The sequence below is a fragment of the Tamandua tetradactyla genome, chromosome X (assembly GCF_023851605.1).
Source record: "Tamandua tetradactyla isolate mTamTet1 chromosome X, mTamTet1.pri, whole genome shotgun sequence".
In the NCBI taxonomy this organism is placed as follows: Eukaryota; Metazoa; Chordata; class Mammalia; order Pilosa; family Myrmecophagidae; genus Tamandua; species Tamandua tetradactyla.
Genome location: NC_135353.1, coordinates 1,604,200 through 1,629,829, shown reverse-complemented (window position 1 = coordinate 1,629,829; position 25,630 = coordinate 1,604,200). Strand labels below are relative to the sequence as shown.

Here is a 25,630-nt window from a genome sequence, read left to right as displayed (position 1 = left end):
AATTACTGTATGACCTGCCAATCCCATTTCTAGGTATATACCCAAAAGAATTGAAAACTTGGACTTGAACAGATATTTTCACACTGATGTTCATAGTAGAATTATTCAATTGCCAAAAGATAGAAGCAACCCAAGTGTCCATCTACTGATGAGTGGGTAAACAAATGTGTTATATACATACAATGGAATATTATTTAGCCGTCAAAAAGGAATGAAATCCTTGTTGACATCATGTGGGGTGAAATGAGCCAGACACAAAAGGACAAATCTCGCTGACATGAGATAATTTGAATAACCAGATTCATAGTGTCAGAAACTAGAATATAGGTTACCAGGGATGGGACAGGGGTAGAAATGGAGGGTTAATGCTTAATAGGTACAAAGTTTCTGTGTGTGTGTTACTTAGATTCAGTTGTCAACTTGGCCAGGTGAGCATACCTAGTCTTGTTGCTGCGAACATAAGCCAACGGTACGTGAACCTCATCTGTTGCCAATTACATCTGCAGTTGGCTAGGAGGTATGCCTGCTGCAATGAGTGACATTTGACTTAATTGGCTGGTGCTTAAATGAGAGAGCTCAATGTAGCACAGCTAAGCAGCTCAGCATTCCTCATCTCAGCACTAGCAGCTCAGCCCAGGCCTTTAGAGATGCAGAAAGAAGTTACCCCGGGGAAAGTTGTTGGAACCCAGGGGCCTGGAGAGAAGACCAGCAGAGACCATCTTGTGCCTTCCACGTAAGAAAGAACCTCGGTGGAAAGTAAGCTGCCTTTCCTCTGAAGAACCAACAAAATAAATCCCCTTTTATTAAAAGCCAATCCGTCTTGGGTGTGTTGCATTCTGGCAGCTAGCAAACTAGAACAGTGTGGGATGATGGAAGAGTTTTGAGACTGGATGATGGTGATGGTAGCACAACATCATGAATGTAACTAACACTGTTAAATTGTATATTTCAATATACAACTGAAATTGTACATTGTGGTTAAAAGGGCAAATTTTAGGCTATTCTGTTATTCAAAAAATATTTTTTAAAAGCCCACAGAACTGTACAACACAGTGAACTGTACTATAAACTGAGGACTATCATTAACAGTATAACTATAATAATATTGTCACTTCAATTGTAACAAAAGTGCCACACCCATGCAACATTTCAATAATATGGACAATAGTGTGTGTGAGAGTGGTATATGGAAAGTGTGTATTTTCAGCATGACTTTTCTGTAAACCTATAACTTCTTGGATAAAAAGGAAACAAAGACCTGGTAGACCTGAAGGGAGTTTAAGGAACGGAGTTTTTAAAACGGGCCTATTCACAAATGGGTGGGTATATGTGAAAGAGCCAACAAGGAGAGTGTGGAGCATCCCAGACTCAGCAACTCAGGGAGGCCTTTACCACAGCTCAGCTTGTAGGAGCAGTTCCTGGAGCCCACTGGGATTGTCCCTGCAGGAGAATGGCTGCCAGCAGAGGAATGCAACCACTGCAAAGCCACAGTCTGGCAGGGAAGGGTGGGATTAGAACTAGCCTGATTTCTCACTCCTCCTACTCAGTAATTTCTTACCAGTATCAAGCACTGGCCATAGCTATTGGAGCCCAGCTGATTAAAGCTAATCCATTCTTGTGGGGATAGGCCTATAGGGGGTAGGACCTTTTGATTAGGTTACTTTGGTTGAGACATGCCCCAGGTGGGTTTTTTTTTTTTTTTTCCATTTGGGTACACACGCCGGAATTGAATCTGGGTCTCCCACATGGCAGGCGAGCATTCTACCACTGAACCACCTGGGCACTCCCATGTGGGTGGGTCTTAAATCTCTTACTGGAGTCCTTTATAAGAGGATGAAATGGAGAGAAAGATACACAGAAGGTGAGAAAAGGACACACAGAGAAGCAGAGAAAGAAAGCCAGATGGAGCAGCCAGGAGCTGCAAGCAATGAAATGTGAGAGAAAGGACCAGCAGGCCTGCCCTGCGCCTTCCCATGGGACAGAGGAGCCCAGGATCACTCGACTGCCTGCTGATGCCTTGATCTGGACACTTTCACAGCCTCAGAACTGTAAGCTTGTAGACTAATAAATCTCCATTTGTTAGGAAAATGTATCTCTTTTAGCCATCTATTGAGCATATCTCCACATTGCTTTTCAAGATATTTTAAGTTATATTTTTTCCTCTTTTTCAGAGCTGCCTCTTCCTTTGGGGCTACTTTTTTTTTTAAAGGTAAAATTCACAAGGGGTTAGATGTTTTTTATAAGGCTTCTTACAACTGGGTGGATATTCTGCTGCAGTCTTCCAAGAAAGGCCCTTTTTATTTTTGACTCACTTCTAAAGTCGCATAGCCTTTGAACTTTGGGGACTACTTTACATATGAGTGCAGATGCAAATTTAAACTGAAGTAGATCCATGGCACAATCACCCCCTGAATGTTGACTGTGGAGGAGGGAATACCTTTCCTGTAGAAATAGTTTCAGTTCTGGACTGAAAAGCTTGGGATGAAAGTTAATTTTGTTCTCTTTCGCTTAAATCAGTAAAACTTGCAGACTGCCAAATTTTCTTGTTGACCTCAGCATATGATCTAAGGTGATAGTGTTAACTTAGACTCAAGGGATTATCTGAATCTTGATTTGTGTAGATTTGCAATCGAAATGCAATATTAATGGAATCAGATAGCTTTTACAGCTTTACCATGTGTACACAGGCTACCCAGTCCCCTTCATACACATCCATTAGTTATAGAACTTGGTAAGCTGGCATTAAAACATTACAACAAGGTTTTATGGCATCAATTTTTAAAACTTTTACAGTGCAATATGTGTTATTTCTGAAGCAAACCAAAGGTAAATTTCTCGTGGTTCTTGCTGTCTGCTATAGAAGCATTTGTGGGAGAATAGAATCATTTATACACTTGAAATAGATTAGAAACAAACCCAATCGAAATACTTCCCTTTTTTTTTTTTAAAGCCTTAAACCATGTACAAGTTTTAGGTTCAAGTTGTGTAGCATAACTTAAATTTAAATTGTATTCTATTAACCAATATGAATGTTGCGGTTTGGCCCAACCGCTAAACTATCGGGGACCCTCTACTCCTCAGCTTCTCACTGCTTGCTAGACGACACTGCCGCACGCAGAAAAGGGGCTCCAGCCGGGGGTCTGGGTCCAAGGGGCGCGCGCAGGAGACCTCGCTGCGGGTCTAAAGGACTGGAGGCCGAGTCAATTAAGGAATGAAGCGAGGTAGCTTTATTGTTGGTAGACGCTTATGCCAGGGCCACCAGAAGCTAAAGACCAGGAGGCTTGACGAGCCCTGGATTATATACAGTTTGAGGAGAGGCGGAGTTAGGGTGTGGCCTCCAGGGGAGGGTAGCCAATCACACAGGGAGGACGGATGAGTGACTGTGACCATAGAGATGCTGTTCCTGAGTGTACCCATAGCAGAGGATGTTGGGTAGGTTGAGGACTAAGGAGAAGGCCAATAGGGTTAGAGAGACAAGGCTGCATCATCACTAGTCGCTGGTGAGGCTTGTAATTCAGAGGCTTAGAAGAACCAGACGTGCCAAAATGACAAGGGAGGGAGAGAAAGAGACTAAGCCACCAGGCCAAGAATAAAATTATGCCACAGAATGTATTTCTGTAAATACAGTTATGCTGAGATAAACTTTAGAAAATTAAAGACAAATTCTCATTCTTAAAAGCCAGCATATTTCTGGTATATTGCATTTCAGCAGCTTTAGCTAACAAAAGCATGGACAAACTCTTCATGAAGACAATAGATCTTCATCTGTCATAGGAAATACTTACCATCGCCTTCTGGAGTTGATCTACCGAGTGATTAGTCACATTTGTGCCATTGATTTCTAGGATCTCATCCCCCACGTGAAGGGAGCCTGCCACAAAATGAAAAAAATCAATCCACAAAAGAATAAAATTTCAAACAAGGGGTGTCACTATAACTCAAGTTACCACAGAAAAGATACTGTGACCTGGAGCATATTAAATAGATTGATGTGAAACAGGTATCAAGAATATTCAATCATGAAAGATGGGAATGGCCTTTTGATTCCCTTCAGTAATAAATCAGGGCAAGCCCTTGACAGTTCAAGACTATCTCATTTTTCTTGACCTCGGTACCCCAACAACTGTAAAAGCACCATATTCTCAATGTCTCCTGGAACTAAAGTGGCTACTAATTCCAGGAGAATATGATATGCCTGCACATACTAACAAGAATCATAAAGTGCAGCAAAGAACTCAGTATTCATCATTCACTGGCAAGTTCAATTTTTCTTTGTGGTTTAGCTAAAACCAAACATGCTACCAAATGGTAAAGTTAACCAATGTTTAGATTCTAAGAGTAGTTAGCAATATTTGTGCCACCCTGGATTAAAAAAATGCCACAACCAAACATAAATGAACACTGGTAGCACCTTAACTTTAAATAAATACGTTAATTACTTATAGTTATTTGCTTAATATCTGTTTTCTCAGTTAAACTGCTAACTCCAGCAATGTACAGATCATCTGCTCCTTTCTCCACTGTATGCTCAAGTTCTGAAGCCATAGATGGCATGGAGTAATCACGCAAACATTACATGCAAAAATTATCTGTACAAACAAGTATATGAAGAATACTCAGAGGGAGAGATGATGGCACTGGGTAATTCCAGAGCTGGCTGTTAAGCCCCAAAAGGGAGACTATAAGCTTCAGTTCCCACACCATGCAGCAGGGAATAAATGATTAACCTCTGAATAAAACCCGATTCAGGACCCCCCAGAGCACCTTGTCTGTGGATCATGCCCCCATGAAGAATTCTGGCCACGGTACAGGACTGTTTTTCATTCAGCTTCAGAGTAATTCCCTGAAAGAAAGGCAATGGCATGGTAAACTTTACTTTAAGCTCTTTCTGAGATTATCTTTAAAACAATTTAAGGTAACTTCTCAGGAAGAATATGCTCATCTGGGACAGCCCTCAACTAGAATGGGCCTGAGGCGTGGTTTGAGGCGGGGCCTGCAATGGGGATGAAGAGACACAATGTGGGAGCTGACTGCTCCCCACGGGGAGCCTTCTTCATTTCCTCACGGGGTCAAGGGTAAGTGGTGGGTGGGTGAACACACAACAAGAAATTACCATGGGCTCCTCTGTGACCTTCTCAAACTGTATGAGCCGCACTTTCCGCACCTCCTGCCCCTTGGCCTGGGTGGGGCTCCTCGGGGCAGCCGACCCATTGGTGTACATGTCTTCCGTCACCACGCTTGCCTGGGGTGGCCCAGCCTGCCAAGCCAAATCCACACAGCAGGGCATGAAATCAACAGCAGAGGCTCATGGTGGTCCCCAATCTACAACTCTAAAATCCCCAAAGCTCTGAAAACTAGTGGTTATTTCATCAGTTTGTCATCCAACCACATTTTGAATCAATATGGAGCTGTTTGTAAGCTTTATTTATCCAGTTTAATAGACTTATTCACAAAGTTTGCTGTAGAAATACTAATGTATATGAAGTACAGAGGGTATTAAATAATATATACTGAAATTAAGAAATTCTGAATCCCAAAACACATCTGCCTTCGAGGATTTCTGGTAAGGGGTTGTGTACACATGGTATTTGCATGCACAGGCATGCACACCCACAGGCATGCCCACAGACAAACCCTCTCTAGCAAAGAGGCAGAGTGGGTCTAGTAATGTAATTCATGATGGGAGAAGGTAAAGGGGGACAATGTGCCTCTGATGAGGACAAACTGCTGGGAAATTATCAACAAAGTGAACCACGAAGACTGGTGAGCTCGAAACCCAAATTCTTATATAAAATTTAGCACACATTCACCCTATGACCCAGCAATCCCACTCCTATATATTCATCCAAGAAAAAAGAAAACATACCCACAAAACACTTTGCACACAAATGTTCACAGAAATGTTACCCACAATAGCCAAAAGTGGAAACAAACCAAATGACCACAAACCAGGGAATGGATAAACACACTGCAATACATCCAAACAGTGGAATACTATGAAAAGGATCAAAATACGCATGCACATAACAACGTGAACGAATCTCAAAAACATTATTTTGAGGGAAAGCCTTATGCAAAACAGTACATACTACCTGATACAATTTATATGAGGTTTTAGGACAGGAAAAACTAATATATAGTTTAAAAAAATCAAAATATTGGTTACCTCTGATAAGATGGGAAAGGGATTGACTAGGAAGGGACATAAGAGAACTTTCTAGAATGCTGCTAATGTTCTATATTGTGACAGGGGTTTGGGTTATACTGGTGTACACATTTGTTAAAACTCATCCAATGGTACATTTAAGACTTGTGCACTTCACTAAATTTTACATCAAAATTTTAAAATAACCATAAATCAATACAGAACCAAGTCAATGATATGCATGCTGAAGTTTCAGGGGTGAAGTGTTCTGATGTCTGCAACTTATTTTGAAATATCTAAAAAAAAAGGTGGCTAGATGGATAGGTTTGGGATATATATGTGATAAAGCAAAATGGTAACTAGAGATTCCAGGAGGTGTAGATATTTGGGTGTTACTATAAATTTCTTTAATCTTTTTAGTATGCTTGAAATTTTTTCATAATACAATATGGGAGGAAATGACATTAAGAAATGAAAAGGCAAGCCATGGAACAAGAAGAACTGGAACATGCATACCCTGCAGCTGAGAATATAAAACTGGTGAAATCTCAGCGGAATGCTAGGGGTTTCTACCAATAGTGGACAGAAAATGCATCCCTGGTGACCCAGCCATTTCACTTCTAGGCACATGTCAACAGAGATGCATAGCTACATGTACCAAAAGACATGGACAAAAGTGTTATCATAGCACTCTCCTTTTTAAATTATTATAAAATTTTATTTTTGAACCATTTGATGTTAATATGAAGACATCATGTCCCTTTACCCTTCAATGCATTTGCAAATAAGAAAGACCAAAAATTTAACATTTACCCAATACGATCATCTAGTTCTCAGTTCATATTTAAATTTTACCAACTGTCCCAATAGTATCCTCTATAGCTATATATTCATTTTCTTGGTCCAGGGATCCAATTGCAGATCATGGCCATTGTATTCACTTTTCATATCTTTTTACTCTCCCTTAATTTGGAAAAGTCCCTCGGCTTTACTTTGTCTTTCATGACCTAAGCGGTTTTGAAGAGGACAGGCCTGTTGTTTTTTGTACAAAGTCCTTCAATTTGGGTTTGTCTGATGTTTTCTCATGATTAGACTGAGGTTATACATTTTTGGCATAAATGCCACAGAAGCAGTGTTGTCTCCTTTTCAGAGCAACACTTTTCTTAAAACCCCAAACCTGGTAGCAACCTCAAAGTCCATCAACAAAACTGATTAACTCTGGTATAGATATACAGTGGAATTCCACACTTCAGTGAGAATGAATGACTATTGCTACATTACAACATGGAGGAATCTCACGACTGACCACTCACTTCTCCTTGAAACATTCCTCCTCAGTGTTCATTATGGTTCTTCCTCATGTTTCTGATCTATTAACTTTGAAGTATCCTGGGGCTTGATCTTCAAAGACTTCTCTCTTGAAATCCAGACATATATTGACTAGACAGTTCACACTCCACATCTCCAACTGGATACTCAATAGCCATCTCAACTTCCCATGTCCAAGACTAAGCTTTCAATCTTCTCCAACCCCAAAACACTGTTCCTGCAGTCATCCCCATTTCCATCCTTCAGATCAAAATCTTAAAATTATTCCTGATTCTTCTCTCTTTTTTTCATATACCACAACTGATTATAAGCAAATTCTTTAGGGTCTCCCTTAAAAATATACCCAGAAACATTACTTTCACCGCCTCAATTGCCAGTTCTCTAATCCAAATTACCTCCTTTCTTGCCCGAGTAACTGCAATACCTAAATGGCCATTGGCTCTGCCTTTAACTCCCTAAGCAGTAGCCAGAACAATTTTGAGGCTAGATCAAGGAGGTCAGGATATAAGACTGGATAAGTATTCATTGACCTGGAGGCATTTTCTTGGCATACAGAATGTGCTGGTTTGAAAGGATGTGTGTCCCCTAGAAAAGTGATGTTTTCATCCTAATCCCATTTTGTAAATCCAGCCATCTCTTCTAATCCCTATTCAGTACTGCATGTTTGAAACTGTAATTAGATCATCTTCCTGGAGATGTTATTTTAATTAAGAGTGGTTGTTAAACTGGATAAGCTGGAGGCATGTCTCCACCCATTTGGGCAGGTTTTGACTAGTTTCTGAAGGAAACATTTTGGAAAATGAGAGTGATTCAGAGACAGCAGAGTGGAATGATAGTCACAAGAAGTAGAGTCCACCAGTCAGCGACCTTTGGACATGAAGAAGGAAAATGCCTCCCGGGGAGCTTCATGAAACAGGAAGCCAGGAGAAGAAGCTAACAGATGACACCATGTATACCATGTGCCCTTCCAGCTGAGAGAGGAACGCTGACCGTGTTTGCCATATGCCTTCTCACTTGAGAGAGAAACCCTGAACTTCATCGACCTTCTTGAACCAAGGTATCTTTCTCTGGATGCCGTAGATTGGACATTTCTATAGACTTGTTTTAATTGGGACATTTTCTCAGCCTTGGAACTGTAAACTAGCATCTGATTAAATTCATCTTTTTAAAATTAAGCCATTCCGTTTCTGGTATATTGCATTCCAGGAGCTCGCAAACTAGAATACAGGATTTAATACCCTGGTAAGGACCACAACAGATATACAAACTACCTATTGTGATGGCTGCTAAAAGCCTGGGATTAGCCAACGGTCCAAGCTGAGTGAGTTTGAAACATGGGAATTGTGGTGGCAGGGAGAAGAGGAAGAGATTCAAGGCTGAGAGAAGTGGGCCTGCTGAGGTAGATAGATTATGTGAAGCTAGAAGATTCACCCAAAGGATTGTATTCTGTGGGAGCAGCCAAGGACACACTGAATGAAGTCCATCAGGAATTCACCAGTCAGAGGGTACCAGCATCACTCAGAAGCTCAGTGGTGGTTTTTGTCTGCAGGCCAAGGATGACCACAGGAGATGTGGCCATGGGGTGACGCTCGTTACAATCTGTGAGGGTGATGAGCTCTGGACATAATGGAGTCCAGGCAGTGAATAGCACATACACACCAGAAGTCAGGAGGCTGCAACTCCTATAATGACTGGCAAGACTGCAGAGTCAGCCAGGGGGCCTGTGCCTCCAAGAGGTGAGGAGATGGTTAATAGAAGACAGCATCCCCAAGGGCAAAAGAGATGGGTAGTCAATGATGTGCTACTTCATATATACAATCCAAAGAGCGGAGAAGCAGCTGCCATCATTCAATGTTTCTACCCTTTGCTGAAGACCCAGTCCTGAGTGAGTTTTCAGACCTGAAACTCACTGACTGAGGAGGGGCTCACCCTGTGGCAAATACACATCGTGATAACAGCCCCAAAGGTGACTTCATTCAATGTGTCCTTGGCTGCTCCCACAGAACACCAGGAAGAGGGGACTATCCAGACATTTTACGCACTACTGGGCACAGAGTCTGAGTTGACATTGGTGCTCACTCATTAGTGAGAGCCTATGGTGGTCAGAAGTCCTAGAGGCCTGTCTAAACGCTGGCTCACCATGGGGCACTGGGGCCACAGACCTACTGAGTCATCACTTCCCTAATCCCCGAGCGACCACAGCAGGGAGACCCAGCAGAAACTTCTGAAAATGCCTGGTTTTGATATCAAAGCAAAAACAATATGACAAGATGAAGGGGGAGGAAAAGGGTCAAACTTTACAGACGGAGCAATTCATTATGTGAATGGAAGCCACAAATGGGTGGTGACTCCTCACAGCCACACTCAGGGGTGGCCCTGAGAGACAGTGAACAGGGAAGCTCTTCCCAATGGGTGGTGCCGCAACCAGTGCCCCGCTCATCCACTTTGTGGGGAAGAAGTGGCCCAGGGTGGGGAACACATGCGGTCCTGGGCAGTGGCCCATCGTTTGCTCATCTGCTCAGGAACCAGAAGGAGAAGGTCTGGAAGAGCAGAGCCAAGGAGTGCTGGAGGCTTGGGGATGGACGTATGCCTTATACATTGGGCGTGCTGTTGACAAAGTAATATAATAATACAATTTTAATTTTAACTTACTGCTTATGTTCTAAGAGGTCTGTAGAAACTCTGATAAGGTGGTGAAATGCAAGTATTTTTAGTTATTGAGTGACCTGAAATGAGAGAAGTACTGAGAAATAGAAACTGCCTTACACTGCAACTAGAATTTCAAAATACCCACATGACCCAAATCACAAGGCATTAGGGCTATAGATATACTGTTAAGTGAAAAAAAATGAGGAAGACTATACTATCATTGGCACAAGCAGCGAACAAGGAATATATTTTTATTTGCTTATAAATGTATAAACTAGCTCAGGAATGAAACCTAAGAAACAGTGGTTGCTTCTAGGGAGGGGGATTGGGTGAGAGGGAAATGTTTTTACTGTCTATCCACTTATAGCTCTCAAATTATATGCTACATGCATGTTTTACTTTAACAAACCAAACTGGTAAAAGAAAAATGATAGTAGCGGTATTGATAACTGTCTGGGTGTGACTCCTGGCTCTATTACTAACAGCCGAGTAACTCTGGCCAAGTTTCTTGCCCTCTCCGTGCTTCAGTTTCCTTATCTGAAAAAACAGGGATTACCTCAGCCCGGCCTTATAGGGTTGTGATGAGGCACATGCTTCACTCGTTACCTAGAACCACTCAGCAAATCCCGGCTGTCCTTAGTAAGATGCCATACAACCCTTAGCTGCACGGGATAACCAAGGCACACAGAATCCACAAAGAGGCAGCTAAAAGGTGTTTTTTCTTAAGTTTTATGCTTTACATTTAAGTCCATGATCCATTTTGAATTAAGTTTTTATAAGGTGTGACATTTAGGTTTTAGGTTAACCTTTCTCTCTTTATGTCTGTGAAGGTCCAGCTGCTCAGCATTCAAAATGCCACGCATCCCTTCACTTTTATGTCCCAATACTTAGTTTCTGTACATGGAAATGAAAGGCTATTATTCACAAAAGCTGCAAAGCTCTACAAAGTATAATGCTTTCTAACAAGCAAGATGGAATTTTCAGAAAGTGATTGTGATTCTGGTTTAAGTTGGCAGACTAAGTACTTGTGTTGTATCTCCTCTTCCTTGGGACCCTGTTTGTAGATGAGAGTAAAGGGGGATGGGAGACAATCCCACCAAAAAAAAAAAAAAAAAAAAAAATATGAGAAGGCTACCAGGGGTGAGAGATTTCCATAACCTTCTAGAAGACAGGAGGTAGATAGGGGAATTGTCACTGATCAAGCAGAGCGGCACCTGAGATACACACAGGGGAGGAAACAAAGGAGGAGAGATCTGTACTGCTGGGCAGAACACAATAAATACTTTATATTGAGATAGAAAGAAGTGAGGTTTGGGGTGAAAGACATATGCACAACAGCTCCAGCTCCAGCCATCAGCTTCACTTTCAAAGCAGGAAGAAGGGCCAGGTCAAACGCATCTGCCCCAGAACCTCCTCAGTGGATATCTGTTTCTGTCTCTTTAGCCAGAACTGTGGCACATGGCCATCCCAAGCCACAAAGGGGGTTTGGAAAATAATTTAGTTGGGCATCTTGCCACTCAAATAGTATCACAAATGTGCAAGTAAGTGAGAAGTAGGATAAGGCTGTTGGGTACATGCCCAACACTGTCTGCCAATTACTATAATAACATAAAAGCCATTTACTGATTTTCTCTTTTTTAGAATCTACCTATAGACAAGTCATGAGAAATAACAGTTAAAGAACAGATTATAAATGTCAGCACTGTAACGAAAAGACATATATAGATGATTGGAATTGAGAGGTAAAGAAAGGCAAAAAAAAAATGGGGGTGGGGCAACTAGTCTTATCACCTTATAAAGTATGGAGCTGAAGTAGTATCTGTAGTGGGTGGAACAATAAATGAAGAAATAAGTATATTATTTAAAGTATCAGGGTTAATCAACAAATCAGAAATTGCAAACTGGTGGCCCATAAATTTATTTTATTTAGGCCACGTGTTTTTGTTTCGCTTTGCAAAAATCAGGAGATTCCAACTTTTCTTTAAAACTGAGATCTGGTATAGTTGGGTTTGTAGTCTAAGATGGCTACCAAAGCCTTATGAAGCTCATATTTACAGATCCCTCCTGTTGGTTTTGCTTCCCCAACGATGATTAATGCTGATGGAAACGTATGTTCACTCAAAAACCTATATATGAACTCTGGATGACAATGAAGACCTCCACAAACTCTGGAGAATGATACAGACTGGAGAAGGATTCCACAAATACTGATTCAAAAAGTAAAAAGCAGTCTCCAAGATCAGGTAGGATATTTCAGTCCCAGACCTGCCAGTCTGGACCCCTCCCCCTCAATCGATTCTGCACAAGTTGGGAGTTTTAGAGGTAGCATAGCCCGGGTCCCTCCTGCCGTGGGTGAAGATTATAGAGTCTCTAACAGCAGCCATGCATATCTAGGCACAAGGACAAGCAGCTAAGAAATGCCATGTACAGAAGGGCTTCTGGGGGGGGGGGAAGAGGGAGATGCAGCAGAACTGTAAGCAAGAGGGGCACACACTCATTTCAGACTCTGTTGGCAGGACCATGTAAACACAAAACAGATTTTTCTGGATTGACACACTTTTCTGAACTTACCCCATTAGGGATCCTGGGGCAGGATACTCTAAGGTGAAGAAACTGGAGGCAGAAAAGCCTCACAGAAAAGGGGGGGGGAGGAATGGAACTTAGCTGCTGTAAGAAAGGATGGGTCCCACAACTGAAAAGGGGACAGTGAGTGAGAGAGAGAATTTAACAAATCATAAGAGCTCAGGAGAAAATTGTGCACAAAAACCAACAGAATAGATCAAGATTTCCAGAGAAGGAAGGGAGGAAGGGAAGTTTTCTTCTATAAGTTAAAACAACAGCAAAAAATGCAATCATAAAAAGTGTACTGCCTATCAGATGAAGAGCTGAGAAAATCTAATCAAACTCAGGTTATTCTAAAGGTCCAAAGTAAGTTGGACCAAGCATCAAATAGAGCCACTCAACAACAAAACCCTAGACACGAGGGAGAAACCCACCTTCCAAGTTAACTCATCATGATAAGCAGATGCCCAGATATCAGCAAAAAATGCAAACCATACTAAGAAATAGGAAGAAATGACTCAGTCAAGGGGACAAATTAAAACTCCAGAGGAGACAGAATTTGAAAAGTTCAAATATGGATACAGAGTTAAGGATATTAAGGAGAGAATGTGTAAGCATAAAGAAGAATTTAAAAGTACAAAAACAAACATCACAAAAATTATGGGAATGAAAGGCACAATTCTGGAGAGTAAAAAACTACTCTAGAGGCATAGAACAGTAGATTTGAAAAGGCAAAAGAAAGATTCATTGCACTAGAAGGCAGGGCTAGAGAAAAGAACAGGAAAAAATGAGCAGTGTCTCAGGGACACCTTGTACTCAGGGATTGGAGTAAAAGCATGAAGCACACAAACATATGTATGTGTCATGGGTGTCCCAGAAGGAGAAGAGAAAGGAAAAGATGCAGAAAGAATATTTGAGGAAATAATGGCCCCAAATTTCCCAACTGTTATAAAAGACATAAATCTATCTGTCCAAGAAATACAACGTCCTCCAGATAGAAGAAATCCTAATAGACCTACTTCAAGACACATACAATCAGAAGGTCAAATGCCAAAGATAAAGAGAGAATCCTGAGAGCAGCAATAGAAAAGTGAGTCATCATACACAAGGATGCCCAGTAAGACTAGGTGTTGATTTCTCATCAGAAACCATGGAGGCAAGAAGGAAGAGGTATGATGTATTTAAGATATGAAAGAGAAAAACTGCCAGCCAAGAATTCTTCAGCTGGCAAAACTGCCCTTCAAAAATACGGAAGAGTTTTAAATATTCACAGGGAAACAGAAACTGAGAGAGTTCATCACCAAAAGACCTGCCATATAAGACTTGCTAAAGAGAGTTCTTCAGGTTGAAAGAAAATATAGAAGAGAGTGGCTTAGAGCAGTATGAAGAAGTAAAGTGCTTCAGCAAAGGTACCAAAACACATGTGAAACCCAATAGTACTACACCCTCAACATACAACTCTACTCTTGAATTCCTATGAGACAGAATACAACAGAACAGGAAAAAAGGCACATTTCTTGAAAAATGGACACACAAAATATAAAGATGCATTGTGGAACAAAAACAGTATAAAGTTTCTGGGTGCCTGCCCATGCAAAAACAAACAAACAAACAAACAACAATATAAACAGGGGAAAAGGGGGTACATGAGAGCAGAGAACATGTATGCTGCTACTGAAGCTAAACTGGTATCTTTTCAAATTAGTAGGTTATAGACATAGGTTGCGTAATACAACCCCAGGGTAACTACAAAGAAACCATTTAAAAATATATACAGAAAAAGAAATGAGAAAGGGATCAGTAAGATATATCACAAAAAATCAACTATACAGAAAATGAGGTTGCAATAAAGGAAAAGAGAGACCAAATATATATATATATATATATATATATAAAACCAAAGGACAAAATCGCTAAAGTAAGTACTGCTTTTACAGTAATAACACTAAAGATTAAGGCATTTAACTCCCCAATCAAAAACAGATATTGGCAGAATGGATAAAAAAGCGTAATCAAACTATATGTTGTTTACAAGAGACTTACCTTAGACCCAAAGACACAAGTGAGAGGGTGGAAAAAGATATTCCATGCAAATAACAGATCTGGGGTAGCTATACTAATATTGGACAAAATAGATTTTAAGTCAAAAGCTGTTATAAGAGAAAGAAGGACACTATATATTAATAAAAGGGGCAATCCACCAAGAAGAAACAACAACCATAAATATTTACACACCTAATCAAGGTGCCCCAAAGTATGAGGCAAGCATGGCAAAACTGAGCAAAGAAATAGAATAAGTGTTGAAGACTTTAATACATTACTCTCATCAACAGATAGAACATCTAGATAGAATATCAAAAATGAAACAGAGAACTTGAATAATATGTTAAATAAACTAGAGCTAACAGACATATACAGAGCATTATACCCCAAAACAGCAGGACATATATTCTCCTCCAGTAAACATGGATTGCTCTCCAGGATAGACCACATATTCGGGTCACAAAACAAGTCTCAACACATTAAAAAAGACTGAAGTTATACAAAGCATGTTATCTGATCACAACAGAACGAAGCTGGAAATCAATGACTGGTGTATAACTGGAAAATACACAACTATATGGAAGTCAAATAACACACTCTTAAGCAATCAGTGGGTCAAAGAAGATGTTACAAAGGAAATCAGTAAATATCTTGAGACAAATGAAGAGGAAAACACAACATATGAAAATTTATGGAATGCAGCGCTGAGAGAGAAATTTATATTCCTAAGTGCTTAAATTAAAGAAGAAAAAAAGGGCCAAAATAAAAGACCTAACAGTATACCTGGAAAAACACGAAAAAGAATAGCAAATTAAACCCAAAGCAAGCAGAAGGACAGAAATAACAAAAGATTAAAGCAGAAATAAATGATAGAAAATTTTAAAAGTTGAAAGCATTAACAAAACCAAAAGTTGCTTCTTTGAAAAGATCCGTCAAACTGACAAATCCTTAGCTAGAGTGAGACAAAAAAGAGAGAAGACACAAATAAAATTAGAAATGAGTGTGTGGGGGAGACATTACTACTAACAGAAATAAAAAGGATCATAAGAGGATACTATGAACCACTGCATGCCAACAAATTAGGCAACCTAGATGAAATGAAGCAAATTTCTAGCAACACACAAACAATCTAAATGGACTCCAGAAGAATTAGAAGATCTCAACAGACCAATTAAAAGTAAAGAGATTGGATTGAAATGCTAGTGATCAATGAAAGTGAGGGGAAAGGGGTATGGTATGTATGAATTTTTTTTCTGTTGTCTTTTTACTTCTTTCTCTGAATTGATGCAAATGTTCTAAGAAATGATCATGACGATGAGTATGCAACTATGTGATGATATTGTGAATTACTGATTAAATATGTTGAATGGAATGATCATTTGTTAAGAATGTTTGAGTTTGTTTGTTGTTATATATTTTTTAAAAATTAAAAATTAATAAAAGTAAAGACACTGAATTAGTCATCAAAAAGCTCCCAGCAAAGGAAATTCCAGAACCAGATGGCTTCTCAGGTGAATACTACTAAACATTCCAAGAATTAATACGAATCCTGCTCAAACTCTTCTGGAAAACTGAAGAGGAGGGAAGGCTACCTAACTCATTCTATGATGCCAACATCACCCTAATATCAAAGCCAGACAAAGATACTACAAGAAAATTACAGACCAGTTTCTCTCAGGAATATAGATGCAAAAATCCTCAACAAAGTATTTGTACATCAAATCTAAAGCACTTAAATGAATTATACACCATGATCAAGTGGGTTTTATCCTAGGAATGCAAGGGGGGTCAATATAAGAAAATCAATTAGTGTAATACACCACATTAATAAAATGAAGGGGGGGAAACACGATCTTCTCAATCGATGCAGAGAGAGTATTTGACAAAATCTAGCATCCTTTCTTGGTAAGGATGCTTAGAAAGATAGGAATAGAAGGAAACTTCCTCAACATAATAAAGGGCATACATGAAAAATCCACTGGTAGCATCATACTCATTGGAGAAAGACTGAAAACAAAGATGCCCACTGTCACCACTGCTATTCAGCATTGTACTGGAAGTTCTATTCAGTGCAATTAGGCAAGAAAAAGAAATGAAAAGCCATCCAAATTGGAAAGGAAAAAGTAAAACCTTCCCTATTTGTAGATGAAATATCCTATATACAGAAAATCCTGGAAAAAATACAACAAAGTTCCTAGAGCTCACTAATGCATTCAACAAACTGGTGAGGTACCAGATCAAGATACAAAAATTAGTAGTTTCTACACATTATTAATGAGCAATCTGAGGAGGAAATCAAGAAAAAAAGACCATTTACAATAGTAACTAAAAGAGACAAATATCTAGAATTCAATTTAACCAAGAATGTAAAGTACTTATACACAGAAAACTACAAAATTTGCAAAAAGAAATCCAAGAAGGTCTAAATAAATGGAAGAACAGTCCATGTTTGTGGATTGGAAAATTAAATATTGTTAAGATGTCAATTCTCCCCAAAATGATTTACAGATTCAATGCAATCACAATAAAAATTCCAACAGCCTACATTGCAGAAATGGAAAAGCCAATTACCAAATTTATTTGGAAGGGTAAGGGGACCTAAATCGCCAAACCCATCTTGAAAAAAAGAACAAAGTTGGAGGACTCACATTTTCTGACTTTAGAATTTATTGCAAAGCTACAGTAACCAAAGCAGCATGGTACTGGCATGAGGATAACTATATAGACCAATGGAATTAAATTGAGAGTTCAGAAAAAGACCCTCAGATCTATGGCCAACTGATATTTGACAATGTTTCCAAGCCCATGCAACTGGGAAAGAATAGTGTTTTCAACAAATGGTGCTGGGAGAACTGGATAGCCATATACAGAAGAATGAAGGAAGATCCCTATCTCATACTTTATACAGAAATTAACTCAGAATGGATCAAGGATCTAAATATAAGAATCAAGACTATACAACTCCTAGAAGAAAATGTAGGGATGCATCTTCAGGCTCTTGTGTTGGCAATGGTTCCTTAGACTTTTTACCCCCAAAGCACAAGCAACAAAAGAAAAATTAGATAAATGGGACCTCCTCAAAATTAAAAATTCTTGTGTATCAAAGGACTTTATCATGAAAATGAAAAGACAACCAACTCAATAAAATAACATATCTCAAAACCACATATCTGCTAAGGGTTTAAATATCCAGACTATATGAACAAATCCTATGACTCAACAATAAAAAGACAAACAACCCAACTTAAAAATGGGCAAAAGTCTTCAATAGACATCTCTCCAAAGAGGATACACAAATGGCTAAAAAGCACATGAAAAAGATGCTCAATATAATTAGCTATTAGGGAAATGCAAATCAAAAACACAATGAGATATCATTTCATAGCCACTGGAACGGCTACCATTAAAAAAAAAAAACACCAGAAAACTACAAGTGTTGGGGGTAGGGAATGGGAGCTAATACTTAATTTGTACAGAATTTCCACTTGGGTAGATTGTAACATTTTGAAAATGGATGGAGGTGATGGTAGCACAACAGTGTAAGTATACTTACAGCACTGAATTATATGTGTGAATGTGGTTAAAAAGGGAAATTTTTGGCTCATACATATGTTCCTAGAATAAAAATAAAACATAAAACATAGGACTGTACAACACAGTGAGCCCTATTGTAAACTACGGACTACAGTTAATAGAACAATTATAAAAATGTTGTTTTGAACATGGTGACATAAACAGTCACTGAAAACCGCTCCTCAGAGATACAATGGGATGAAAGTACTATTTCCACTTGCACAAAACCCTGGAGAAAGCTATAGACTGGAGAAGGATTACAGAAAAGCTGAATAGAAGAAAGGGAAAAATATCAGGTAAGAAACTTCTGTCCTGAATTGGTGGTTCCTTTCCACTCTCCTTCACTAGTCTCACATACCTTAGGAAGTTCCCAGACACAGAAGCCGGGAATCGTCCCATCTCCCCCAGGGAACATAGACTATAAAATTCCTCACAAACAATGAGACAGAAGCCCCTATATCCAGACACAGACACAGAAGCCCACTGGACCCACCTCAGGATTAAACCATGGGGTTGGGCAGAATACAAAAGGGCAGCAAGGAGGAGTTTCCAAAACAGAGGATAAAGGAGGGAACTGCAGAATCTTCCCTAAAAGCAGCAAGTAGCCAGGCAGAAAATACCCAATTCAACTGTTGGGGGACCCGGGGGACAGCGGAGGACATCTCCAGGCCCAGGTCAGTGAAGGATGAAGAGTCCAAGAAAACGTGGGCAGAGATGTTTCCAGCCCCGGGTCCTGGTGCCCGTCCCCCACTCTACAGGAAAGCAGCAGTGGGCGGTCTGATCCTTGCCTGGGAGACGGCCACAGATTGGGGAGCCAGGGGAGTCCTCCACTCCAGTAAAGTGGGGGACACAGCCCCACACGCAGCAAAGTGAGGGCACAGGAGCCCCCAGTTTCAGCCGCACCTGTTAGCCGCAGCCTGGGCTCCGGGAGGCAAAAACCTTCTGAGGACAATTGAGTTAAGAAACAGCGCCATCTGCTGGACATGCTGGAAAGTGCAGGGGAACTGCAGGGCCGTTCAGAGCCTCTTCAGACCCTATCCCAGGCCCACTGGAGCTGGCCTACACCCCTGTACGGGAACCCGGCCCTGTTAAGGGAACTGCAGGGCTTTACAGAGCCTCTCCAAACTCTGTCCCAGGCCCACTGGGGCTGGTATACACCCCTGCATGGGAACCCTCACCCAAGGTACAAAGCCCCCACTCCTTAACCCTGCCACACTTGGGAGAGGGGGTTACAGAACAAGAGGTGGCCCAGATTCACCATCTGCTCAGAAGACAGGAAAAGTGCACTCTGGCAAACTGCTTTTTTGACCATTGCAAATCCAAACAAATATACAATCTTAAGTGAGCAAGGAAAATCAACTTTCAAAATAATCTCATCAAGATAATCAAGTGTCTAAAAATCAGCAGAAAATCATGCAAGAACAGGTGGCTAAGCCAAACGACCAAATTAAAAAGAGAGAAGAGGGCGGGCCATGGTGGCTTAGCGGGTAGAATTCTCCCCTGCCATGCTGGAGATCCGGGTTCGACTCCCGGTGCTGCCCATGCAAAAAAAAAAAAAAAAAAAAAACAAAAGGAGAGAGAGAGAGGAGACACAGAGTTTGGAACAATAATCAAAGATGAACATACAAACCTCCTAAATAACTTCAATGAGTTGGCTAAAGACTTAAAGGATATCAAGAAGACACTAGAAGAACATAAAGAAGAATTTGAAACAGTAAATAGGAAAATAGCAGATCTTTTGGAAATGAAAGATACTGTAGATGAAATAAAACAATATACTAGAGACACACAACAGCAGATTTGAAGACCCAGAAGAAAGAATAAGTGATGTAGAGGACAGGGCAATTGAATGTAAATACACAAAAGGACAAATGGTGAAAAGATGGAAAAATTTGAATCGAATCTAAAGGAAATGATGGACAACATGAAGTGCACAAATATAAGAATCACTGGTGTCCTAGAAGAAGAGTAAAAGGCCATGAAGATTAGATGAGGAGATAATGGGGTAAAACTTCCCACACTTATAAAAGTCATAAATGTTAATTAAAGAAGCCCTATGAACTCCAAATACAACAAATCAAAATACACATTCCCCAAGACACAGACTAATTAATCTCTCCAATGTTGAAGAGAAACAGAAAATTCTGAAAAGAACAAGAGAAAAACAATTTACTACATACAAGGGAAACCACATAACACTGAGTTCAGATTACTCAACTGGCACCACAGAGGCAAGAAGGCAGTGGTGTGATGTATTTAAGGTTCTGAAAGAGAAAAACTTCCAGCCAAGAATTCTTTATCCAGAAAAGAGTTGTCCTTCAAAAGTGAGGGAGACTTAAAAATTTTCACAGACAAACAAATGCTGAGAGAATGTGCAAACAAGAGACCTCCCTGGCAAGAAATACTAAAGGGAGTTCTGTCACCTGAAAAAAAAAGACAGGAGAGGGAGGTCTGGAGGAGGGCACAGAACTGAATACTACCAGTAAAGGTAACTTAACGGATAAAAAGAGAAAGAGGGAAAAGAATATATAGATCTGACAAAAAAAAAATCCAAAGGATAAGACGGTTGGTTCAAGTAACTGCTTTTACAATAATAACTTTGAATATAAATGAATTAAACCCTCCAATTAAAAGATACAGATTGGCAGAATGGACTAACAAGTATGAGCGGAAATGGGGGGATGGGGGATGGGGGGATGGGGCAAGATGGCAGCTTAGTGAGGTGTGTAGTTTAGCTTGTCCTCCAGAGCTGCTAGTAAATAGCCAAGAACAATACAGAACAACTGCTGGAGCCAAATCAGTAACTGGACACACAGTGTACACCAGTCTGGACCAGGTGGACCAGCTGAGACCCAACACAGAACTGTAAATCCCCCAAGCCACAGAGGCTGCCACCCTCCCCCATGGATATGGCAGGCTGGTTGGGGGGAGGGGGAGGAAACAGACTTTACTAGTAGCAAGGGCTTAGCTCAACCAAGCTACAACTGTGAAATTAATTAACAAATTGTGACTGCTGAAAATAGGCCCCCAGCTCATCTAAACCTGGAATAAGCAATAAAGGGACCAGGAGTTTTTGTCCCAGCAGAGAGGGGATGGGGCTGCCCAAACAAAAACAAAAACCAGAGGCTTTTTGAGTCAGCACAAAATACTGGCTGGATCCCAAGAAAAGGGGGCACATAGAGCCTGGAGATACATAGAGCCATGTTCCAACTTAAGCAGCTCTTGATTAGCAAATGCAGCAGGGGGTGGGGGTGGGTGGGTGGTGGTTTGGCTTTGAAAAGGCTTTTTTTTTTTTTTACTTCTTAAACAGCTCACTAGATAGACTTGAAAGCTCTCTCAGGTTCCAGCAGTGGTTGCCCCAGGCAAGGGCAGAATTAAGCTCATCTGAGAAACAAAGTAACTAGTCAGGTGAAAAGGGTTAATTCCCTAAAGGGCTTATCTTCCCCAAGAAAAGGGGGTTCCGGCCGCTCCAGTGGAGGCCCTCCTTCAAGAAATTCAGGCCCCAAGGGCTGGAAAACAGAAACAATCAAAGCCCACCTACTACTACAGCCTCTGTCTCAACAACACACCTGACAAGGTGAAGCTGCTAAGAATTAAAGGCACCACATCACTTTATGCTGGTGGGGAGCCACGGTCAGACAACTTCCACATGCTGGGCAGAATACGAAAAACACAGAAAGTCTAGAGTCTTCTTAGGAAAGTCTGTCAACCTGCTGGGTCTCACCCTCAGGGAAAACTGATACTGGCAACTCTTTCTCCTTAGATGTGGGCCTGTCCAATCTGGGAAATTCTGACTGGGGTCTATAATATCTGAGGAGACCCTCCTAAAAAAGAATGGCGTCATATAGGCAGGACAAGAACAGAAAAACAACAACTGAAAAATTCTGATCACTTAAACAGAACCTGTGCTAGCTGTCTAGAATAAGTTGAACAAAATGTCTAAGAACAGATAGAGAACAAAGCCTTCCAGCAAGAAAATCCTAGGTAAAAGAGTGAAAACGACCTCCAGAATAAACCAATTAATGAAATCAAATGCCTACACACCAGCAAAAAAATAGTCATACTAGGAAAATCAAAGATATGGCCCAGTCAAAGGAACCAACCAACAATTCAAATGAGATACAGGAGGTGAAACAACTAATTCAGGATGTTTGAATGGACATGCAAAATCTCATCAAAAATCAAATAAAAGAGTTGAAGGGAGATATGGCAAAAGAGATGAAGGGTATAAAGAAGACATTGGGAAAACATAAAGAAGAACTTGAAACTTTGAAAAAACAAATTGCAGAACTATCAGCATGAAAGCCCCAAGATAAGAGATTAAAAAAAAATGGAGATCTACAACAATAGATCTGAAGATGCAGACCAAAGGATCAGTCAATTAGAGGACAGGAGTCTTAAATCCAAGACACACACACACACACACAAAAAACAGATAGGGAAAAGAATGGAAAATATGAGCAGGGTCTCAGGGAATGGAATGACAACATGAAGTGTACAAATATATGGCTTATAGATGTCCCAGAAGAAGAAGAGAAGGGAAAAGGAACAGAAAGACTAATGGAGGAAATAATCACTGAAAATTTCCCATCTCTCACGAAAGACATAAAATTACTGATCCAAAAAGTACAGCACACCCCAAAGAGAATAGATCTGACTAGACCCACTCCAAGACACTTGCTAATCAGAATGTCAAATGTCAAAGACAAAGAGTATTTTGGAAGCAGCAAGAGAAAAGCAACATCACATGCAAGGGAAGCTCAATATGACTGTGTGGATTTTTCAGCAGGAACTATGGAAGTGAGAAGGCAGTGATATGATATATTTAAGACTCTCAAAGAGAAAAACTGACAAACAAGAATTCTACACCCAGCAAAATTGTCCTTCAAAATTGAAGGGGAGATTAAAACATTTTCAGACAATCACTGAGAGAATTTGTGACTAAGAGACTGGCCCTACAAGAAATACTGAAGGGACAACTACAGACAGATAGGAAAATGCAGAAGAGAGAAGTCTGGATAAGAGTGTAGAAAAGAAAACTGTCAGTAAAGGTAAAAAGAGAAAAAAAAATAGATATGACATATAAAATCCAAAAGACAAAATGGCAAAAGAATGTACTGCCTTTACAGTAATAACATGAAATATTAATGGATTAAACTCCCCAATCAAAAGATACAAGCTGGCAGAATGAATTTTAAAAATAGAATCCATCTATACGCTGTCCTCAGGAGACTCCTTTTACACCTAAGGACAAAAACAGATTGAAAGTGAAAGGTTGGAAAAAGATATTTCAGGCAAACAACAACCAGAAAACAGCAGGGGTAGCTATACTAACATCTGACAAATTAGACTTCAAATGTAAACCAATTAAAAGAGACAAAGAAGGACACTATGTATTGATAAAATGAACAATTCAATAAGAAGACATAACAATCATAAATATTTATGCACCACATCTGAGTACTCCAAATACACGAGGCAAACACTGACAACACTGAAGGGAGAAATAGACACCTCTCCATAATGGTTGGAGACTTCAATTCTCTGCTCTCATTAATGGATAGAACATCTTGACAGAGGATCAATAAAGAAACAGAGAATTTGAACAATACAATGAATGAACTAGACTTTTACAATAAATGAACTAGACATTTACAAAACATTACACCCCACAACTGCAGGATACACCTGTTTTTCAAATGCTCATGCATCATTCTCAAGGACAGACCATATGCTGGGTCACAAAACAAGTCTCAGCAAATTTAAAAAGACTGAAATCATACAAAAACACTTTCTCGGATCATAATGTAATGAAGTTGGAAATCAATAATAGGCAGAGGGCCAGAAAAATTCACACACATATAGGGGCTAAACAACACATTCTTAAACAACCACTGAGTCAAGGAAGAAATTAGAAGAGAAATCTGTATCTTGAGGCTTATGAAAATGAAAACACAACATATCAAAATTTACGGGAAGCAGCAAAGGCAGTGCTGAGAGGGAAATTTATTGCCTTAAATGCCTATATTAAAAAAGAAGAAAGAGTAAAAATCAAGGAATTAATTGTTCACCTGGAAGAACAAGAGAAAGAACAGCAAACTAACCCCAAAGTAAACAAAAGGAAAGAGTAACAAAGATTAGAGCAGAAATATATGAAATTGAGAATATGAAAACAATAGAGAAAATCAACAAAACCAGAAGTTAGTTCTTTGAGAAAATCAGTAAGATTGATGGCCCAGTAACTAGGCTGACAAAAAGAGAGAGATAGAGAGAATGTAAATAAATCACATGAGAAATGGAAGAGGCGATGTAACCACTGACCTGGCAGAAATAAAGGAGGTAATAAGAGGGTACTACGAGCAACTATATGCTAATAAGGTAGAAAACTTAGATGAAATGGACAACTTCCTAGAAAGGCTTGAAAAACCAACATTAACTCAAGTACAAATAGTCAGCCTCAACAAACCAATCACAAGTAATGAGGTTGAATTAGTCATCAAGAAGCTCCAAAAAAGAAAAGTTCAGGAACACATGGCTTCACATGGGAATTCTACCAAGTATTTAAGAAAGAATTAGTGCCAATCCTGCTCAAACTCTTAAAAAAATTGAAGAGGGGGGAAAGCTACCTAACTCATTCTGTGAAGCCAACATCACCTTAATACCAAAGCCAGATAATGATTCTACAAAAATTTTCTTTGTACTTAAGAAAAGAAAATTACAGACCAATCTCTCTAATGAATATAGATGCAAAAATCCTCAACAAAGTACTTGCAAATCAAATCCAAAGGCACATTAAAAGAATTATACATCATGACCAACTGGGGTCCATTCCAGGCATGCAAAGGTGGTTCAACACAAGAAAATCAATCAACACAACACATTAACAAATCAAAAAGGAAGAATCACCTGATCATCTTGATTGATGCTGAAAAGGCACTTGACAAAATACAGCATTCTTTTCTGATAAACTTCCCTAATATGTTAAAGGGCATGTATGAAAAACTCACAGCTGCCATCAAACTCTATGATGAGAGACTGAAATCCTTCCCCTTAAGATCCAGAAAGAGACAAGGATGCCCTCAGTCACGACTGTTATTCAACATTATGCTAGAATTTTTAACTAGCGTAATTAGTCAAGACAAAGAAATAAAAGGCATCTAAACTGGAATAGAAGAAGTAAAACTTTCATTATTTGCAGATAACATGATCTGGTATTTGGAAAATCCTGAGAAATCCACAACAAAGCTACTTGAGCTAAAAAATAAATTCAGCAAAGTGGTGGGATACAAGATTAATGCACCAAATTCAGTGCTGTTTCTATACACCAGT

The 25,630-nt window shown here is 39.8% G+C and overlaps 1 protein-coding gene across 2 annotated transcripts in view; it reads right to left on the bottom strand.

The window, feature by feature from the left end:
* MPP1 (MAGUK p55 scaffold protein 1) overlaps positions 1–25,630 on the bottom strand; it is a 59,579-nt gene that overhangs the window by 21,464 nt on the left and 12,485 nt on the right. For both annotated transcript variants that reach the window (XM_077145582.1, XM_077145583.1), the window contains exons 2-4: positions 5,114–5,257; positions 4,765–4,843; positions 3,786–3,871 (exon numbers count right to left, since the gene is read on the bottom strand). In XM_077145582.1, coding sequence (XP_077001697.1) covers positions 3,786–3,871; positions 4,765–4,843; positions 5,114–5,257 — 309 coding nt within the window. The remainder of the gene's footprint in view (positions 1–3,785; positions 3,872–4,764; positions 4,844–5,113; positions 5,258–25,630) is intronic.